The sequence below is a fragment of the Emydura macquarii genome, unplaced genomic scaffold, assembly GCF_026122565.2.
Source record: "Emydura macquarii macquarii isolate MOO-44397 ecotype Brisbane River unplaced genomic scaffold, CSIRO-AGI_Emac_v2 contig_1119, whole genome shotgun sequence".
NCBI lineage: Eukaryota > Metazoa > Chordata > Testudines > Chelidae > Emydura > Emydura macquarii.
The window spans coordinates 13,159,093-13,182,178 of NW_027131256.1; the positions used below are offsets into that span (position 1 = coordinate 13,159,093).

The 23,086-nt window shown below is 37.1% G+C and overlaps 1 protein-coding gene across 6 annotated transcripts in view; it reads right to left on the bottom strand.

Annotated features, from left to right (window-relative positions):
* The window catches only part of CBLB (Cbl proto-oncogene B), a 177,900-nt gene that overhangs the window by 52,683 nt on the left and 102,131 nt on the right, over positions 1-23,086 (bottom strand). For all 6 annotated transcript variants that reach the window (XR_010919355.1, XM_067546191.1, XM_067546189.1 and 3 more), the window contains 6 exons: positions 21,150-21,306; positions 15,287-15,408; positions 13,015-13,152; positions 11,154-11,241; positions 6,791-6,922; positions 2,339-2,542 (listed from right to left, as the gene is read on the bottom strand). Coding sequence is in view for 5 of the 6 variants with exons in the window: in XM_067546191.1 (XP_067402292.1) it covers positions 2,339-2,542; positions 6,791-6,922; positions 11,154-11,241; positions 13,015-13,152; positions 15,287-15,408; positions 21,150-21,306 (841 nt within the window). In the remaining variant the exon portion in view is untranslated. The remainder of the gene's footprint in view (positions 1-2,338; positions 2,543-6,790; positions 6,923-11,153; positions 11,242-13,014; positions 13,153-15,286; positions 15,409-21,149; positions 21,307-23,086) is intronic.

Consider the following 23,086-nt stretch of genomic DNA (forward strand, 5'->3'; position numbering starts at 1 on the left):
CACCCCCAAAAATGACAAAGGAATGAGAGGAAGAAGGTTAAAACAAATACAAGTGGTGGGAGCTTTATGGAGAGATAAACTGAACCTGTTAGTCACAGCCCACTGAAAGGGGCAGCACAGGCAATCTGACTCCTGAAACTCCCCAGTTGCTCTTAGTCACTGAACTATGAAGTCAAAGATTTTCCAGTTATTTAGTATAATCTTTTGATCAGAATTACAATTAGATAGGTGAGTCTCATTAAAAAGACACTGACCCATTAGAAGGCGGGAAGTTAGCTAAGATAAACATTTGAGTCCATTTTTTTCAATTGTTTTCTCTGACACTGTGTCAAAGTTGAAACACTAGCATAATGGCAATGCAGCATTTTGGAACATAAAGGTCCCCACAATTAAGATCGAATGAATAATGCACAAACAATAGGTCTGCCATCAATTCAAGGGGAAGCAAAAAAACCCAACCCCATTCAAATTCTTGAGAGCCAAGATCTTTAGGTCATGCATGATTCATTAAACACACACACTTACTCATCCTCGATACAGAGCCTGCTCTCATGACAAATAGCCGCTTTCAGTCTTGCTGATTTCTTTGAGGACAACAGCGTGAATCAAAGTCAGATTTTGGTGCACTGAGACAACTATCAAATTAATTCTAGAGAACTGCAGATATCCCCAAAGTAACTTTTTATATAGTTTGGGAGCAGAAAAGTGCCGACGGTATATTAATTTACTTTGAGCTACTAAAATCTGCATGGGGCTCTTATATTCTTAGGGCCTTCCCCCTGTGGTTTATCATAACAGAAATGTTTTTATTCAGCTGATACCATTATCTTAGCATCTATAAATCTAAATTATTTATCCTAAGTATAAACTCTCTCACTATGTATTTTGGACTATTTTTTTCTCTTCTGTTTTATTTCATTTTTTAAAAACAGCCTATAAATCATTAAACCAAGTCTTGTGAAGATAACTCATTTTTATTTCATCCATTGGGACAACGGCATACTAAAGATTATTCCCAACTTCAAACCATCTACTGGAGATTCAAGTACCTTCTTTACAGGGTTTATAAATTTAAAAAAGAGAAATAGTGTTGTTTTATGTTTACCCAGACTAGTATACACATTAATAAGGTATATTTCCTGATATGCACCTAAAGAAGATGCAGACAAGACGTCAGACAAAGCTCAATTAGAACAAATAAAACACTGGAGAGAAATGAAATGCCACAAACAGCGACTGATTTAGTTGATCAGATTCTCTGGGGGCAGAGAGCTCCCTAGCCTAGGGTCACAATGGACAGAGCATTATCTTCCATCATCATTTCATAGTGATGAAATCTCATGATCTCAACACACTTTGGAAACAATGAATTAAGTTTCTTGGTGAAAGAGACAGGCTAGGTGAACAAGCTAGTTTTATTGGCTCTTTCAGAAGACTTTGGTACAACTTATCATTAGACGCTGATGATTAATTTGCAATACAGTAATACACTTCTACGAATACCAATCTTACAAATGACCAATTATATGAACCATTTTTTCACTGAAGTGTAGTAATGAAATCTGAATACTACCATGTTTTTAAAAAGTGATAAGGTTCACAATATCCAATCAACCATTCCAAAAACAAGGAGTACAGAGGATTCCAACTAAGGTAAATGATTAAGGTGAGGGAAGAGCCAAAGACCAACCAAAATATAAAGCTGCTACAAATAATTTCAAAGTTGATCTAAAAAAAATAGCAAACTTTATTTGATTTTGCAGGAGGACTCAAGGCGAAGCCAACACAGATAAGTAAAATAAAACCTGGATTAAAATCTGCTTGTGTTCAGTCAAAATGTGGACGTTCTGATCAGGAGCAATTTGACACAGAGTCACTTTTGTTACTTGATTAGAAAAGTATGTTTAATCGTAAATGGATTGTTTTGGGTTTTTTTGCAAGTGAATAGCAATTAAACATACATTCTGTATAGATGTCCCATTTTTGTTCCCACAGACTCCCATTCTCAGTTAATGAACTTTCTACCAAACACTGAATATACAGATCCAGATTCTTAGCTGGCATAAACTGATGTAGCTCCGCTTTACTCAAATGAGTTAACCCAATTTACAAAATCTGAGAAAGTGGCCATTTTTCCCCATTAAATAGACAAGAACATTTTACTCTCGTTCTGATTAATTTTTATTGCTACAGTTATTTTTAAATGTATGGTGCTTCACCATCCTGAGAGCTCTTCAGTGAACTGCAAGAACTTTTAATGTGCAATTATACCACGCACTGGTTACTGCAGATTTACAAACATATTTGATTAAGCATGATGCAATTGTTAAGCATTTACCTTTCGTACTGAAGCCAACCGATTCATCATTAAAGATTCTTCTCTGTCATCATCATCGTCCAAGTCTAGCATGGGCATACTAAAGCTATCTATAATGCTGCAGCACCTGGAGTGTTCATCCCTTGGATCAAAAGGGTCTACAATTATTGGTTCAGTTCCTTTGATTTCACATCGGCAGAAAGGACAACCCTGACCATCGGATTCCTGCACAAAAACAAAAGTATTCCTTTAGATAGAGGGTCATAGTCTTGTTTATGCTAAGGTCCCTTTACCGGATTCTGGTACTGTGTAGAAAGGTGTTGGTGTAAATCAGAAACAGATCCACAGATATTTTACTGGACAAAATAATTCATTCTAATAGTCACCTGAATTTTTTTATATATATGTATTTTTAACATGGTCATTATTGCAAATGAGTTTTAAAAAACTAGTTAGTTAACTTTTAAATAAAAAATCATCAAAACATAACAATTCTCTAAATTCTTATCTTAAAACCACCAAAATTATAAATATCATAAGGCCCAAATGTAACACTGCCTTTCAGACTTACATTTCAATGCTCATTCACAGACATACATCAGAAAATCCAAAACCATAGTTCTCAGTGATTGTTTGACTGCATTGTTAATACACACATGAATAGAAGCTTTTCTGTTTGTTAGCTCTGCAAGAAATTAGGTCAAGAGTTTTTCATACACATGATTTTCGTATGTCCATCGTCAAAATCTTTGATAAAACATCTTTAAGCAAGTGGCTTTCAAAAAGCCAAATTCCACTTGCCTTACAATGAGTAATCCCATTCACAGAGGAGTAAAGCAGTCAAGATTTAGCCCCTCACCTATATGTGAAAGTGCTAATGAACAAGATCACATCTTACAGAGAAGTAGTAAAAGTAACTATAAAAATAAGTTTGTTTGGACTGACATGATGTGTATGTGGCCACCAGTGCATTTTAAGAATTCAGATCTGCATCTGAACTTTAGAAATCAAAACTAACTTGATTTAAATTCAGAAATTATGTCAAGGTTTCAGAGCTTCCTATCTGTAATTTTGACATCTTTTATTTGTAATGCAATCAATTCAATTGTAATCAATTCTTAATGATGACAGGACAGACTATTTTATCTGGCAATGCTTTACTGTGGCCTATAGTCTGTCACCCTTAGTACTGTGCTTTACATTCTATCAATGTACCACTTCTCAAGGAAAGAAAAGTAGAGGTTCTGTATCATGTCTGCAGTAGTTTTTTCCCCAAAGCTTAGTGCTGAATCTCATTTCTGTATATGAAGATCCCATACATTAATTACTAACTATGGGAAGTAGGCAGGTAGAACAAGCATATATATTTATCCTTTCACCCTAAATTAAAAAAATAATCAAGACTTTTATCCTTGTCCTACTTTTTGAGATAATACCCCACACATTTCTTGATTTATTGGGTTGACTTCAGTACTAGGGCCAGAAAACCTAACCAATAGCTTAAACCCAACTTCATTTTGGGGGAATCTCTGCTGTGGTTAGATCTATAAAGTACTTCTTTTTTCTTTTCTAGGCAACTAACACGTTGTAGAGTAGACAAAAAAAAAAAACTTTAATTACTACTCTGTTTTCTCCACTACCTACCAATATCAGTAGTTTGCACTGTGGACTGTAGACACACTATGTGCCCCACCTAGTCTAGGGACTCTTCCAGTCAAACTAGTCTTTCTTTGCCAAGGTAACTAAACAATACAAAAGTGTCATCATTTTTCATGTGCAAAACTGCACATGGCCATTCTGATGCTGAATATGAGCAAAGACTTTTATGACCATTTTTAATATTATATACTGCACAAAATAATACATGCTCGTAGCATTTACAAATTCAACATACAAAACATACAAACTGTTATTCAGGAAGGTATTTAAGCACAAGCCTACCTTAAAGCTCAATGGTCCTACTCATGCACTTGAAGTTCAAGGCATGCTTACATATCTTCCTGAAAGGCCCTAGAGACCCTAAAATTGAACATATTTCTGATTGCAATCAGTTATACCAGAGAAATTCATGCCACAGAACAAAAATGTGTTTTACATAAATGGTAATACCAAAAGATACAAATATGGTGTACTTCAGAAATAATCAGTTAATCAAACTGCCTTGAAATATGTAGCCTTTCACTTCTAGAATACTGGTTTCAATCAAATCCAGTCTGTGTTGAATGTAAATTGTCATCAAAGTACCAGTGGATTGCCTTTGTGAAATAAGCTGAACTAATTACTTCTTATGGGACTTTTGTCCATAACACAAAAGAAACCATCACAACTGGCATCATTGCTGAAAGAGTCGGAGAAGAGAAGCCACAAATTGCATGAATCTATAGTGGTTATTATAAAGTCACAGAAATATCTCCTTAGGGCTAGCATCCTTGCACAGTTATACCATAGAAGTAGCCTTACAGAACAGGCGCATGCTAAAACGGTAGTGCAAGGAGGCTTCTATTTATACTGCTTGTACTGTACTTGGCTTGTCAGAGGACTCCATTTTCCATGACTGCCAGTCTGCCCTCACCTTTTCCAAAACATTAAATCATGTCTAAGTAACACAAAAATATCAGCAGCAGAGCTTTGCATGCTACAATAATAAATAAAAACAAGAAGCAGTATCAGCATACGCACACTAAAATATACCTACCCATGCATATGTATGTACATAGCTATGTTATTACAAAAACTGAATATGCACTGTTATACTATTATATGCACTGTTACACTATTATACTGTGCATAAGTTTAGACATGATGCCAAATAATGCAAATTTTTAATACATATACACTCCTAACAGAACATTGTTACAGTTCTGAAAAAACAGTTTTCTGGGGGAAAGAACTGTTAATGACTCCTCTTACTGTCTGTCTAATGTAAAAGTAATAAGCTAAATTAAAGATACCAAAATAAAAGACTGTTGCAAACTGAAATCCACTGTATCATGTTTAGCATTTTATGAAGATTTGAAGTTGCTTATTCAATTTATTAAGTAACACAAATGTTTCACTATGAGGGAAAAAAGTACAGGAAATCTCTCCTGAGGCATGTCTAATGAGCCATTATGACAGCAATTAAACACTAACCCACTGCCAGCCTGTAACAACTGATATTGCTACAGTATGTTTCTTCATCTTTTCATTAATTATATATGAGTTAAATTTACAATGAAGTTTAATTAAATTAAAAATATAATTATTAATGGAAGAAAAACCCAGTGCTCATTTTTTCATTAAGAGTTTCCTTGGCTAATGATTACTCTTTAGTTGGGAATCTGAAAAAGATTTCTGATAATACTTTGGGCCAGAAGGAGCTCCACTGACGTTAGTGAAGGTATGCTGGCATAAAACCAATGAAAATGAGACCAGAATCAGGGCCTCTATTTCAAGTTGTCTTGTTCATTATTTATATTACAGTTACACCCCAAGATTGGCACCTCTTTGTGACACACAGCATACAAATATAGCAAGTGACAGCAAAACAGAGCCAGAGGAAAGGTGAGGCAACTTGCCCAAAGTAGTAATGCTGAAAAGATTTATTTTAAAAAGAAACACCAGGAGAAATCCTAAAGCTATGGTCTGTAATGAGGAACAACGCTGTCTTTGCAATTTTTGTAATCAACCTGTTTGTTAAATATGCTGAACTAGAGGCACTAATCTTATTTTCCCACAGAACTGATATGATATGTTAGACAGGAGCAGGACAGACTTCCCCAAATTCTGCCATCAGAGCACCACAAGCTTTTTCTGGCATATTCACTTCTGTAAGGGAGAAGATAATTTCCCAGACTGCCAACAACTGAAAAAAAAACTGTGATGTGGGCACTGTCCACTGGGAAGTGGACCAAGATCATGAACTCATTTCTCATAGGCTAATCACTATCAGAAGGTAAAGTGTTGTTACTGCCATTGTGAATGCAATTTGAACCAGTGACCTACCAGTTAAAAGCACTCAAAGACCTTTTGTCCCGTCATTTAAGTGAGCTGATCATTAGGAAACACTACAAAGAGCTCATGCATCACAAAATCCAGTACAGTCAATCCTATAACTTCCAACTGCTGCCTCTCCTCACCTTTTCCTCAGCTCACTTCATAAAGTGATCCATGTGGTTGAATGGGCAACCATGGGCCCAGTATTCATCTCCTTACTAGGCCTTGATCTGGCTAAAGGTTTCCCATCAGCAGCAACCAGCAAATGCAGCCACCAGGCCATGCAGCTCTGATCCTAAGGTCCTATATTAGCTTTCCAAGTGCAAGAATTAAACCCATCAATGGTTCCAAGTTTACCATTTTAAAAACGTATAACTGGTTGTGACCTTATCGAATGCCTGAGAAGGATGAGATGAACAGTAAAGACATGCTGAGATCAGCCAGGGGAATAATAAAGAAATCTATCCTTATTATCTACTGACTGAATTATGACTTTACCTGCCATGCTGTAAGACAAGAAGTGCACATGAGATGTCCACAAGGCTCAATCTTCACATCTTTATCATTCTCTGCACAGATTTTACACAGCTGGAAAGTGGAGCCCATTTCACAGTACAATTCGTATTGTTCCTGGAACAACAGAAAGTCAAGGTCAGCATCTCCAGTATGATCAGTAAATAGTGAAATATGCTTAAATACTACTTACAGCAAGCACATTATACTTGACTTCCCACCTGGCTTACCTTTTTTAGCAGTACAGGACACTACCGTAACAGAACTCAGCCACATGGAGGTTATAGACATTTTTTTTTTTTTTTTTTTTTTACTTCTTAAAAGATTAATATGTATTATAGATGTTACAATACCCATTTAAAAGATCTGTTCTTCTAATGGCATTTCTATAAACATCAATAAAATTAAAGTTTTTGTGTTTCTAAATTCTCACCATTATAAATTTATCCAAATTATAAAAAGAAACATTTATTAACTCCATTATGAACTTTTAGGAGAGAGAATAAGCTACTTTTGAAAATCTGGGGAGAGGGAAAAGGAATCTAATAAGAAGTATCATTAACAAGATCACAACATGAAAAAGCACTGGATTGCTCAGCTCTGTTCCTGGCTCTCAGGTTTTATATATATATATAAGTGGCTTCAGGGTTGTTTTAGCGCCGTCAGTCCACAGCTTGGAATCTGGGAAGCTGTGACCTGGGTTCTCCACATAACCAGTTATTATAGGAGGCTATGCCTTTCAATGCCAAGGAAATCATGCTGCCTTCCTTGTTTGTAATTTAGAAAAGAATAATAAAGAAGAGTCTTGAGGTCACAGGGGAGGGGAAGAACAGGAGGTAGATTATGAGTTACAGTAAACCAGTGATTTTTATGTATTTTATTTTTAGTGTGAATCTAGTGCTGAATTTATTTTTAGGGTACATCTAGTGAAAATTGCTAAATTGACAGCAGTGAGGAGCAAATTCCTCTATCTATCCACAGAACAGATAAAGTACGGTCAATGGAAACATGAGCTTCCCCAATCTGCCCTTAGGTGCCCCAATGCACATACAGAGACCACCCCTTAGGGTAACAAGATAACCTCAGTCTGCACATCTCAGTCAATCCATAACCTCCTTGTAAGAGTGCCAACACGGGTGCCATCTGTGACAGTGATTTTGGTGATGTGCTCACCTGTCTATTGGGAATGGAGATTAATAGTTTATGAGAAATGAAGTTCAAACAATAATTGATGGCACAGACTTGCTGGATGGCATTTACCTCATCTCCTCCCACCTGCCTATTTCAATGGGAAGCTCTCTGGGGAAGTCTTTTTTATGACTGTGTATTTCTTCAATGATTACCATAAGGGGGCCCTAATCCCAGTAGAGGACACCAGGAGATACTGGAATACAAATAACTAGTGATGACCCATGGGTTTGCCACTCAAGTTTACGGCTTCGTGTTGTGTGTTTGGGTAACATGCGTGCTAGTTTTGCTGCTGTGTTTGAAAGTACTGTGTGTGCTCTTTGTGCTGGTGGGTGGTTGTGTTGTCATGTGGGGCAGGCAGCTCCCCGACTCCCCAGACAGCTAACTGTAACAAACTGTAAACTGATTACTTGGGCGAATATGTGTTGTTCTGGAAGATTTGTGCAGCTGATGAATGAAAGCTGTATGCTGAGGTGAGGGGCTATATGTATTTGGTGTTATTGTGTGTGTGTGGTTGTGTTCATTTGTGGTTTGGGGGAGTTATGCTTGGGGATTTTGTGTTGATTTGCCATGATAGCAAATGAGGGGCGTGTGCTACCGTGAGAGGCTGTGTGTGTTTGGGGTTATTATGTGTGCTGATTCAAATGATTTGTGTCTGTGGATTGTGCTGGGAGATGTGCTGGTTGACCTGGGACATTTGTGTTGAGTAGTGCAGGTGGTGAATGAGAGATGTGTGCCATGGTAAGAGGCTATTGTGTGTCCTAGTTGTGTTGATTTGTGTAGGTGGCAAATAAGGGGGCATACTGCAGTGATGTGTGCATGCATACTGTGTGAGGATGGCTGTGCTGATTTGTGTCTTGCGGTTGTGCTGGGGAATTTTGTGTTTGTGTGAGAATTGTGCTGGAACATCTTGTGCTGATTTGTGCAAACAGGGATGTGTGCTGTTGTGAAGGGCTATGTTGTACTTAGGGGTATTGCGTGTCCCAGTTGTGTGGTTCTGTGGGTGGTTTTGAAGAACCGTGACAGTTGGGTCAGGTAATCCATCAGCGGTGCAGTCTCCCTCGTACAACCAATGCAACAGTTGTGTGTAAATTAGCTGTAGAGCAAGCATGGCAATTGGTTGGACTTACTGCTGATATCACAATGGTCTAAGACTCTTGGCATGGTATAGATACATGGCTTACTGCAGCTGTTCGCTGCCCACGTGTAATACTTAAAGTCAAAACGACTGAACTTAAAAATTGGATGGTAACTGACCACGAAGCCCAGTGATGATTGAACCTGGTGATACTCTGAACAAAAAGCTCCAAACCATGCCAGTAGCTATTTCCATTGAATCACACTGACTCAGTGGACATTCCATCTTCAGAATGACAGACAGACAGACAGAGACTGACAACCCTAGAATCTTTATATATACTGTAACAAATAAAACATGGATCTAGCAAAAGCTTCCAGAATTAAGAAAGAGTTTAAAGGTTAGCAGGCAAATTATTTACACAGTGATACAATTTTTTTTTTTTAATTTTAGGAAAAGGAGGTTCACAAATTTAGGAGAAATAGAATAAATTAAGGACCCAAGTCAGATGGCAAATAAGCAGATGGAACAAGGTACTGGGAAAAAGTAAGGAGTACCGAAACTCTTAGCTGCAGGCAGTATGTACCAAGCAACAGTTGTGGTGCTTCCCCACAGATGAACCATCAGCAGCAACCTGCTCCTGGAACCAGTTCTGCACAACCTGTGCCATAGTTTCTAGCTTCCCCAGCATTGCTCTAAACTATACCAATTAGGTATGCTTCAAGGGATCATGGACAACCGCAGCACTCCAACCACATCCCTTGTACTGCAGGGTGACTGGGAGGGTTCTAGAATAGCGCCGGCTACGCTGGATTTATGCTACCTACGAATTCCCTCAGACCAGGGGAATCAGCAGCAGTCAGTTAAGGCAGCTTTCGAGCTACCAGAGCTAAGCAATGCAGCTCAAGTAAGAGGTGAGGGTTTGTCCCTTTGACTTCAACATACATCAAGACTAACCTTTGGAGAAGAAGGGAACTATGCAGAAAGAGCAGAAAGGTGATCTTAAACCATCAAAAAGGGCAAGAATTTTGGGCCAGGTGGCCTTTTCTTGCATGTAAAATCATCTGCGTAGCCCTAGGCTTCATTTTTTCAACATTAGTATAAAGGAGAGAGAAGAAGGCTGTCAGCCTTGTGGAAGTTTCCACATGTTCCTCAGACAATCATTTTAGAAGGTCTCCTACACAGGGATGGACATTTTATTAATGAGTTCCCACTAATTCTATGTGTTGCAAACAACATTTTTCCTTCTTGTAAGTTCTGTAAACATGGTACAAAAACCTAGCAACTAGACCTGCAGAAGACCTAATAGGTCATCCAGGCCTTCCTTGGCAGCCAACACAAGAATATTTCAAAAACATTCTATAAAATTGTGTCTGGTCAATATAAAAGTTTTCTAGCGCTTCCACAACTTCCTCAGAGACTATCCCAAAGTATATAGAAGTCATCAACAAGATTCTCCTAACAACCAGCCTACAATTTTCCTTTCCTTCTACTGATTCACCATGATACAAAGGGGTACTATGCCCCTTCCTCTAGTTTCAAATATCTGCAGACTGGTATCATGCCATTGCTTAGCCAAGCTATCCATATATTTAAAGTTTTCCCTTCAGCCTTACAATCATTTCTGTTCCTTTTCCCTCAACTCCCTCCAGTTTGTACAACACACACAAGAGAAATAAGACACACACCAGGAAATGGTAACCTCCTGATAATACCCCTTGTATTTTCTCTCTGCACCTGTCAGCAAGCTCTATACATTTGGATATTCAGATTTCAAAGCTATCCTCACATTACTATTACAAAAAATTAAACTGCATAATCCTTCAGCAGACAATGTCAGAAAATGTTTAGCTACTGTGAAAATATTTCTCCCTCCCAAAACAGAGTTAAAATCAAAACAACTTTCCAAAAACAAGACATCTGCATGATTGTTATCTTCATATTTTAAGACCTGCCATCCAGTTCTTTCTCAAACTCCTTTTTGTCAACCACGTAATCTTAATTTTTCTCTAATATTTTAATAAAGACTTATCACTGCCAGACCAAGCAAATAAGGAATAGAATTTATCATATGCAACATACCTGTGTAACTTTTATGTGATCATGTGGAGTAGGTTCACACAATCCTGTCAGATCAGGATTATAACTTCGTCCATCTGGGTACAGATAGCTGAATTACACATAAATTATTATTAATACTTATATTCCCAAAATTTTCATTGCTAAAGTAAATATATGAAATTCTGAATAGTCAGTAAAGGAAATTAAACAGATATTGATTAAAATGTACATTCTCTCTCCTGAGCCATACTCCCCAATTTCTTTGGACAACTGGCTCTTTACCATTCATCAAAACACATGTAACGTACCAAAATGTTCTGGGGACATAACAAGGCATACCATGCAGTGTATCAGAGGAATATGCCTGATCTACAGTTAGTTAAGAATTTTTATTAAATGGCAATTGATTAAACATAACTTAATTGTGCTAAAATTATCGTTGACACAATCTTAGGTTATCTTGCAACAGAATATGAATGCATACCCACACAATCTGAATGCTTCAAAGCCATCTGATCCCTTCTAGTTGCTCAGTGTGATGCATGTAGCTGATAATTCAGCACAATGGAGCACAAATGATAGCAAAGGAAGAACACTGTATTTATGTTTTGTGTGTAAGTAAATAATTAAAAGAAACTACATTTAAAATCCATGATGCATGGGCTTAAAACGAGAATAGATCGGGTATTAAAAAGGTAGGGTAAGGAAGAAAACTATTTTGATGTTAGTTAAGGTTCAGCTGAGTTTTATACCTAAAGCAGGATTCAAGTTAATTAAAAATGACACTTTTGTAGTGACAAGTGAGTTATTCAAACCCCCACCGCCATCCCAAACTAATGCATCTTTAAAATCAGTTTAATCTGATCTGGGACCATATATTAAAATGGACAAATCATAATCATATGGTTATTGCATTGTGCCACTAAAGGGCAGAGTTAAGATTGCCTGGGTTTTCTAACTGGGTATTTCCATGTAACATGTCTGGGTTTATTACACTTGGATTTGGGATAATTACAATATTCATGTAATGTATTTCACCCTAAATTATTGATATTTACTCTCAACCATAACTCTATTTTTCTGTAGTTCCTGTCTCGGAACTTTACCGTAGCAACAGTAAAATGCATCTTCTGTTTTAGAAGACCATAATGCAGATATTTTGTTGAGATAAACCACTTAACATTCAAAATTTTGAATTATCCTTTTAGGAATACGATTAATTTTGTGATGAAGTAGAGCAGCAACTTCTTACTAACTTTTAAAAGCAATCCAAAAGTGTAAAAAAAGCCACACAAAAAGTGATACAGATACCTATTTGGGCACTCATCACACAAACAATCATACTCTCAGAAAAGTTACAAGTTTGCACAGAACTTTTAAATTCCTGAGACCTTTATAAAAAGATAAAACTTCAAGGAAACCCAAAAATACTTGACATTTGAAGGGTTCCTTTAGAAAACAGATGTGTGTACACACATACAAACACACGGAAATTTTTGGCCTATAAAAGATAGGTAAAACTATTAAATACATTTAATTGTTCAGTATTACATAGGAGCAATTAGTAGAACAAACTACATGATCAGCTTAAGGATTTGTGACTTTTATATTAAAAAAAATCTCAATGACAACTTTACAATCTCATTTTCTCTTGGAATTTATCTGCCATGAAATATTGTTAACTTTAGTTAACTGAATTACCTTGAAATAAGTATTTTATAGAGGAATAAAAAGTAATGGTCATGAATTTCCAAATGACTACAATACAGATATATAATCTATTACTTCTAATACTTTAAAGCATCTTCTGATGCTTTAAATTATGAATTAGCAAAGTGATAAATCAATAATTTATAAAATGAAACTTATCATTTGTACTCACAATCCCTCCCGGCTGCCATCAATTAGAGCTTGAAATAGAGGCTTATTATGAGGTATAGTCTGCAAAATGTTTCCATCGCCAGTTACATATCCAATGGCCCACTGTCCCAGTCGAGTGCAACTCAGTCTGAAAATGTAGCTGGAGGACAACGGGTACAAAAAGTCAATTCTAATAAAAAAGCTTGGCAAAACAAATGGAGAGGAAAGATGATCTTGTGGTTAAGACACTGGACTGGGCCTCTGGTGATCTGGACGGAGTTTCCAACTCTGCCACAAACTTCCTGTGCGACCTTTAGTAAATCATGTAATCTCTTCTGTGCTCAGTTCTTCATGTGTAAAATGGGGATGATATTGGTTCCCTTATCCCATCTTTTGTATGTTGTCTACTTAAACCACAATCCTGTAAAATCTTATACGTGTTAAACTTTACTCACTAAGTACATATTTTCTGTTGCATAATGTTAAGCATGCCCCTAGGTCTTTTTATCTGGGTTTTATCATACATGCAGGAGATTAGTATCAATTTAATATCGAAACTGGTAAAGCAAGATTCCTTTACAGGCCAGGTAACATAGGATATAATTTAGGTTAACGTTAAAAGAGAAAACCCAATATTAGGTATTATTTTCTCATGACATTCCCCCTCATCCTGCCAATTTTCAGGAAATGTTTCATTGGTCAGACGTAAGTGTGCCCCTAAAGTGCTAGAAACCTAAACACTGGAACATGAAATGTGTGTGTGTGTGTGTGTGTGTGTGGGGGGGGGGGGGGGGGGAGTGAAACTGGCTAGAAAACAACTGAACAAGAATGAAACTGACTCATTTATTTGCATGTGCCCAAATGTGTGAAGAGGAAAGCACAGATAGTACAGAGGATAAACGTAACTAGTGAAAGTTAGCTCAGCTGAATAATTCCACAGGTTTAGTAACACAAAAGTTATTTAAAAATACACACACACAAATTTGATCATTTTTAACCTTGTCAATGTCCAGATCCTCTGATATCAAACAATTACTGATGAGTCAAGTATGTTCTTTTGACACAATGTATTTTAAGTAATACTGATTAAACTAAGACCTATAATTTTAAAAGACTATGCAATGAAACTCATAATAGAAGTAAATTAATTTTTAAACAGCAATTAAGTGTAAGTATTGAAAAGTAAATTGTAGTTTAAGTGAAAAATAAAAATACAAAAAATAAAAGACTAGTTAGTTTCATTTTTGTTTCTAACCATTTGCAGTTAGTTTGGCTTTTTGGTTTTCATGCAGTTAATACAAAATTGTTTGGTTTCACAGCACTGCAGAGGAATATTTTAATAAGGGAAGAACAGCCCAAGTCACAAGATTTGGATCCATCAGATCTGAAAATCCCGAAGTTCAGTATTAGATCTAGAGTTTTGGTCTCAGTGTATTTCTATTTAAATTAAAACAGGTTTTTTAAATAATTTATAATATAAAATAAAACTGATGAAAAATATTATACTTGTGTTATTTAAATATATATATATATATAAGCTCTGAATACTGAGCCTATATCTATTTTTCAATGTTCCTTTAGTGCACCTTAATAAGCAATAAAAACTCCCTTGCAATTAACTAAAAACATGAAAAAATGTATACTAAATAGTCAGTACTTAATTTGTAATGAAAGAGGTACAGGGGATCAAGCAATTTTTTAACTTTTATAACTGGTGCGGCAAGACCAGAGGTACCAGGGTTCAGTCCTGGCACAAATTAAGCATTGTAAATAGTATTAAATCCAATCATTTCAAATTCAATGCAGGTTTCCTTTCATTAGACGAGAATCCAAATGCCAGACAATGACAAATTGCCGTTTTAAACCCCAGATGCATGATCAGTCATCCTCCATGTTACTAACTCTCCTGATTTTATCCCAAGCCTCATGATATTGCTACTACTTATTTATTTATATTACCACAGATGCATTTGAGATTTTTCTTAAAGTCAGGGGAACCTCAGCATTTTTTAAAATAAGTTTCTAGCTCTTGTGGATGCAGAGAAAAGGGACCAGATTCTTGTTTTTTGAGCACTGGGGGTGGCAAAACTGTATCCCATTACAAAAAAAGGGCTTGAAGTTTACTCCAGCTGTATTGTGACCATATAGCTTTACTTTTACAAACAAACAAACAAAAGATGTTGGAATTCACTCCCCCGGAACCAGACAACAAAATGGTATGTGACCCAGGAATGTGGATTCAGTGTAATTACTTAGCTTTAGAGACAAGTAAAGCAATCAGTGAAACCTCTTACCTCCCAGGTTTGGTGCTGTATTTCTGTAACCGTGCTTTAACTTCATCATATGTTAGGAACGCCATATACCCAGGATGTGTCACAGCTAAGAAATTCCAGTTCCTTAAGATTGAACCCCAAGGCTAAAAAGAACACACATATAATGAAGATAATTATGATGATCCGTTAAGAATAAAACTCAAGACTATTTGTGAAAAAGACAAATTATTTCAGACCGTTTCACTTAAAATGTATGCATGTGATTCAATATATCCGTTTAAGGCCCTGATCCTTCAAAGACTTTCTTTCACATGTGCTTAACTTTATGCACTGTGAGGAGTCCCTTCAAAGGGACTATTCAATGCATCAAGTTAAGCACTTGTGCAAGATCTTCGCAGGATCAGCATCTCAGGGTTCACAGACAGCTTTACTGGGACTAGGTATGGTATAAAGTGTTATGACTGGTAGTAAGTGTTTGCAGAACTGGGCCCCAAGATAGCATAAAAAAGCTGCACAGTTGTAGGAATGCATAGCAAAGAAGGGTGTTATAGCTTAACTTTTTCAGATAATAACCAGCTTTATTATACTAATAGACTAAGCCTAGTGAAGCACTGATTTTTGAACTGTCATCCTTTTTATTATTCTACACTTCTTGATCCTGTCACTTGTACTACTGGTATTATGGCCAAGGAAAGAGATGGACAATGACACTGTTGCTTTAAGGGTATTGATGAATCATCATTGCCACATCACTGATAGACCTGAGTCAGGATTACTTCAAAGAGCTGGCAGTGAAGCACATCTGATGTGCCAGATTATTACCTCAGTCAAAAAAAAAAAAAACATTTTTCCCCAGGTACCAACATAAAACTAGTAAGTATTTAACAACCAATATTTTTAAAGACAATACTGCCTCTAAAGGGTTACAGGATTTTTTTTTTTTTTGGGGGGGGGGGGGGGGGGGGGGGGGGGAGAGAGGTGGATCCGGGGATAAAATTGAAGAGGGAAATCAAGACGAGTCTCTTGAGACTCTTCAATTCTCATACAAGTGCCATTTACAGGTGAAATTTTTTAGGAAGATGATGCACGTGCTAGGAAAGTGGAGATAAAAATGTGTCAATTATGAAGGCTTTTGGCAGCCTGTCTCTATCATAGATTAACAATTCTTCAGGAGAACTCTTCAGTTCATGAGTCAAAACATCTCAACCAAACCTAACTTCCCACTATTTAAAAGAACAGAATACATATATTATTATGAAGAACTTTTCACACTGGAGATTCCAAGATGAAACTGGGTTTTAAACTTTCCTAAACACCTATTTCAAAATGTTTTCAATTTACTTTTAAAGAGATTAATCATATTTGCACGAACTTCACCTCCAAGAGAATTCCATAATCCAAATGCAATGCTGAGAAAAGTTTTTGCATTTGTCAGCTTCAGTTTTCCTCCCTACATCCTTATCTTCAGTCAGAGCAAATACAGAAGTTGAGTGCCATCATGCCATCAAGAGGAGAATGTTAGCTGCAATAATTAAGGGAAGAGGAATATGCAAATACCTTGTACCACGAAAAATCTATACTTAATGGGACCCGCTTTCAATGATAGAATAATGGCTCTATTGTTTTAAAACATCCAAATTACAATACCAACTGTAGCTCTACTCTTGCATGGGGAGGAAAAAAAAGCAACTTCACTTTGAAGACTGTATATACATATACAAAGGAGTTAGAGAAGTATCTTAAAAATCTGGGGAAGTAAATGTAGCCTCTGGGCTAGATTCTCAGCCATGTACATTGATTTCAATAGAACAATGCAGATATACAACAGCTGAGAATCTGACCCTCTAAGGCAAGAGTTCTCTCTGCTTCATTTAAAAGGATTGTTCTTCAAAATGACAATTAAAAATGCACCATAACCAATCTTCTGTCCTTACATAAATTGGTCTTGTTGATCCGCTTTATCTAACAGCAAGCAGGGTAATGAGTCATAGAGGCAATGCTCAGAAATAATAAACAGAAACGAATATAATCTGTTATTTGTTGGTATATGGATCAAAGAAAATAAATCCTATATCCGACTGTCAGCCGCAACTCTGCAGTGTAGCACAATCTACAAGACGCCGCAGGGCCAGAACAAAATGTATTTCTCAGATCACTGCCTTCCCTTTCCATAATTATAGTTAATATAGAGATTAAAAAGAGCAAAAAGGAAAGTTTGGGTCGGATTTGTAAGCAGAGCAGGAAAAACAGAACAGCTTTCCTACGAAGAGTAATCTTATGTTACCTCCAAACTATATTCACGTATGGCATAGGAAGTTGGAGTGTTCCTCTTAGGGTATGTCTTTATTGACGGCAGAAAATTTGCCGCCATCAGATTGATTTATCCGGATCGATTGAGAGGAAGTGAAGACCTGCTCAATCTATCCAGAGGTCAATTTAATAAAAACACCTCCCCAAAAAGCATAGCATTGCATCAACAGGTACACATTTCCCATCGGCACAGTGTGGAGACGGCGTGCAGAAGGGAATTTAGGAAATCAACTTAAGTTACACAAGCTACTATACATAACTCCTGTCGACTGCCGACAAATTTGCCTGTCAGTTTAGACCAGGCCTTAGAATCTCTTGTAATCAAATCCCAAACCAAGGTTTGGGTTTGTCTATTGTGACCTTAGGCACCCCTGTATTCACACCCTACACACTACTGCAATGATATTTGTTCAAAATATGCTTTGTGCAGTATCCTATGAACGCTAGTAACAAGCTAGTTATTAATATCATTGTAAGCTGCATGTGCTAACCTTATATGTGAAGTTATGAATTTCCTCTGTATGATGTTACTGGAACATGTTTAAGACCTGAGAGTCTAGCCTCGGTAAAGGTGATAAACCCATTTGTCGTAGATAAAGGAATGTGGGTTTATCTCAATTTACGTATTAGCTGTAAAGAAAGTTATGAAACTAAACTAGCCTACACTCAGGAGACACACTTGCAACCCCAGACAGGTATCAAGAAAGTCAAGTGGGCTATCATTTGCTTTAGCCGCCATTCTTCTGTAATGGAGAGGTGTAAACAAGAAATTTACATTCCACCCCAGATACAGTTCAAATCTCACATACACAGGGAACTGTCTGTCTACACCCCGGCAGGGGGTAATCCTCAAAGAAAGGAAGAGGATATAAAAACAAGAGACCGTGACCTCCACATCACCCCTTTCCTCCTTCCATCTCTCTGCTCATGACAAGAACTCTCAAAGAACTGAACAAAGGGGAAAGTGATACCAGGCTGGAAGGAAATGAAGCTTGTGAAATACATTACAGCTTATGGTGAGACAACCCTTTTTTGCTTTTAAACCTATGAGCCTTGGTAAAGTTTAAGAATTTGTATGCATGTTTATCTGTTTATTTCTTTTGTAACCAATCCTTACTTATACGCATCTATCTATCTATCTATATATAAAATCACTTAAAATCTATCTTTCTAGTTAATAAACTTATTTTATTGTTTTACCTAAACCAGTGTGGTTTGGTTGAAGTGTTTGGGAATCTCTACTTAGAATGACAAGGCTGGTGCACAATCACTACCCCATGCTGGAATGATGGACTTACTATGAGCTTACACTGTCCAGGAGGGTACTGAGCAGTGCAAGACATTTCTGGGGAACAAGCCTGGGATTGAAGAATACATGGGTGTCACCCCATATGTAATTCATGAACAGCTGGGAGAGCATTCATGTATCATAGCTGTGAGTGATTTTACATGCTAGTGGCTGTATGTGAGCAGCAAGGTGTGGCTATTCTAGCAGCAAAGTAATGTAAAAGCACCCTAGGATACAGAATTAAGGGGCACCTCTATTTAATAGTCCAGATTGTACCATGGGGAATGTCACAAATATCTTTATACTTCACTTAGGAGACAAAGAAGCCAAGCAATCTGATCTCTGGCTAGGCTGGAAAGGAAAGCGATGGTGAGAGAAACCATCTTGAACAAAGCCTGTATCTTGTTAGGTGAAGTTTGAAACATTTTGATGTGTTTTCACTTTTATTTGCTTGTAACTATCTCTACCTTTATTTCTTTTACTTGGTATCACTTTATCCTTGCTCTTTTGTTACTGAGCTTGTTTTACTTTTACTATAGACCAATTCTGTGCTCTCTGGGAAGAGTGTATTTAATAAATTGTGATGTACTGACTAACAGGGCAGCAAACTTAATATATTCTGTAAAGTGGTAGGGGCTGTGCATTGCAGAGAAACAACTCTGAGGAGCTCAGGGCTGGAGTGCACTGATTGTTACCTACTAGCGAAGTTTGGGCCAGGGGAACCTCAAGAGGTTTGCTGGTGAGGAAGACAGACTGGAAAGGAAGGGAGTCTAATCACCAGCAAAACTCGTTATTGATGAGGCAGAGAGGTAACACCATGATCCACAGCTCTCAATATCCTCAGCAGTGTTTCACAAGTTACCAACCTGAAAACTAGTTCAGTTTCAACAAAAAGGTTTTAGAATTTTCTACTGAACAAGGAAGAAGTTTTTTGTTTGGAATAGAAACTTATGTAAGCTTGGCAAAACTTAGGTGTTTCAACTAAATTTTGCCTTGCATGTTTTCCTTAACTCAAACTTCAAACTAAAAAGTAAAGCTCAGAAGGTGCAAAACCATGAGTCAAAGATTCACACAAATCCTTGAGTTTCACACTAGCTCTAGCAAAGGAACCATTAAAAATATTTTTTGAAATAAAATGATAAAAGATGCATTTGGTTATATCTGTAAGGGGAATGTTAAGACTGTTTTGACAGCGTGACCACCATTTACAACTTAATTAAACAGAGATGAGTTACACCTGAAGAATCTTAATTTTGATTTTTATGGTTCTAGCAATTTCACTTGGTGAAAACAAGAGATGGTCAAGAAACAAAAACCCTGGATTCAAATACACCCTACTATCATTCAGCTTTTGCAAATGGTCCCTGGCCCTTTAATTGACTATACCAAATCCCCAGAGAGGAACATGCCAGAATATTGTGGGTGTTTGAAAAAAAATCGGATCTGGATCCAAATTTTACAGTCAGAGCACATCTTTAACAAACAAAATAATGTTCACAAACAATGCATTAAATTGTCAATGTACACTTTAGACAAAGAGAAAAATGACTGTATATGACTGTATATGACTTCATTTACCAGAATTGCATCCTAACTAATTTCTCCTATATACAAAAGAGAAGCCAAAGTGAGGAAAACTAAAAATTAACATATCTATATGGATATTTTTATCCAGTTGCCAGAAAACTCAAGACATTAGAATGGTGTCCACATTAAAGTACAATAATATAGAATGGATACACATATATAAAAGTTATATAGCATAAGTACAAAATTAGTTGTATTAGTTTTCTTCAGATAGATAATAAAACTCTCAACAATTCTTCAGCAACTGAAATGGCATTGCCAAATGACCTGATCCTACTCCCATTCAAGTCAATGGCAAAAATTCTTATTAACTTCAAAAAGGAGCAGAATCAGGCCCACATTTAGCATAGATATGATTTATATGCAACATTAATTGTACATTTATATATTGATTTTAGATTAGCAACCAGGCCCGTATTTTTAGACGTAAATCTGCATGTAGGAAGAAATGCATGAGCAGTTGCCATAATTGCATCACAATCAGGTTACTATGTCCACAAACTATACACATATTGTTTCATGAGTGTAGCTCTTAAAATGTATGCCTTGATACCAAAAAAGAAAAACAAAACAAAAAAAGTAGTTCTGAGGTCTAATGTTTAAGTTATTCATGATTTTCCAACCATCTGACTTTTGTTGTCCATTTGGTGATTTACAGATCTAAGTTGTTTTACACTGCTGAATATTTAAAAAGCTTACCTGAAATAGTCTAGTGAAGATATCAAATTCAAAAATTGAAATGTAGTCGTTGCAGGTCAAGTCAATGGTAGACTTAAGAGCCATTGCTTCCAAACCAGAGCTTATCTGATGAATTTCATGAAGGCACTGCCGGAACACTTTCCATGGCACTATAGTTCTGTGAGGGGAGGCAAATAATTTAATAAGATGCCATATTTAAGACATTATCTTATTTGGACAGCACAACTCAAGCCTGACATTAATATAAGTATATTTAATTTTGCTACAAAAACTAAAAACTCAATTTTCTGCAAGGATCCAATCAAATGCTAGTACAACTTATTTTCCATTAAAATTATGTTGATAAAGTCTCTTATTTTATTATGCTAAATATTCAAGCCAAATTATTTCCCAAAATGGTGTGATGGTGGTTGTTTTGTTTTTAAACGTTAAATTAATTTTGTGCTAGGGAAAGTTGATGGAGTCTCTGCTGCCAAGATTGAAATCCTCTATTTTTGCAGAGAACAGGTACAGTAAACCATCACACATGAACCCAACCTTGACCTGAAGGAAACACCTGTGGGGGAAGAGGGGAGTGAAGGGAAGTTCCATCTTCATGGTCCTGGGCCACTGTTCAGATTAACAAGCATGCTACTTAGTGCCTATTGTGATTGCAATTTTGAGATTAAGACTCATTTACATCAGCTCACTTTGTACAGGCCAACAACCTCCATATAACTACTGCTAGGACACCGTTAATCAAGGCTGAGTTCACATCAGCAACATAAAAAAGGGAAAGATTCTTTACCTCATTGCCAAAGACAGTGCCTTGATCTATTTGACTATATGACTGTTCTCCCAACTCCCACATCCTCCCAAAGAAATTGCTTTTAGAAATGAGAAAATAGTTACAGAATTGAGTAGTAGTGATGAACAAAGGAAAAACTGCAGGATGATGGCAATTGTAATGGGTTATAACAGTTGCATGTATATTAGAGTGCACAAATTTGAAAGCTCTTCCATAAATAATCCAAACTGTGCTTTTCCGAATCCAATTTAGTAGCTAACTTTGAGGCAATGTTCGAGATTTCATTCAATGACCCTGATCTTTTTTCCTGACTAGAGACAAGGTCTACCTGAGCATTTAAGGAAGCAATCTGGGACACAAGAAATCAGCAATTCAAGATGCTATTAGGCTGGGAGCCTGCTACTGGGGAAAAAAAGAAAAATCCTGCCTTCCTTCTGAAGAATGCAACAAGAACTGGGCGGAAGGCACCCCTTAGCCCCAAGTCCTAGTAGCATGGAGAAAAAGGAGGGGCCTGTTGATGCAAATGAGTTCAACAGAGGATGAATTGGTACTACCATTAAAGAGGAAAGGTAGCTGAAATGCGTTGAAGGCCTCATTCTGCTAGACAGAGGCCGACTGAGTGCTTTGACATACCCTGAGTTGTTAATGTTAACAGGGAATGGGCAAACTTGTTCTTCTGTCACTGGCAGTACCTGCCCCTGCTTTTATTGTAGGTAATTCTGGAGCAGAGTAGTGTGGGGCAGGTGTGGAAAGAGCGAAGTGCTAAAGTGATCCTCTCTAGCAAAGTGTCATATTTTCTTCACCTCAGTTGCCCTCCCTATCCTTCTGCATCCCACATCCCTTTGAGCTCATCTGCCAACACGAAGTGGTAGACTCTTCTGCCAACTGCTGTCAATGAAGGTGGTGAGACTTGGGATCCCACCCCATGCCCATGACTTGGAGCATGGAACCCTTTACAAGCCACAGTAGACCACCTGTCAACCGTTGCTGCTTCCTTTCCCCCCAGATGTCATTATAAAGGTTACTATCTAAATTCTGCAAGGCTTTAAAAACGCATCTCTGAAAGACTGACTGACTGACCTCAATACCCAGTAGGAGTAGAGAATGGCCTACTTTACCAGATCACACTCTAGGTGATCTGTAATCATTT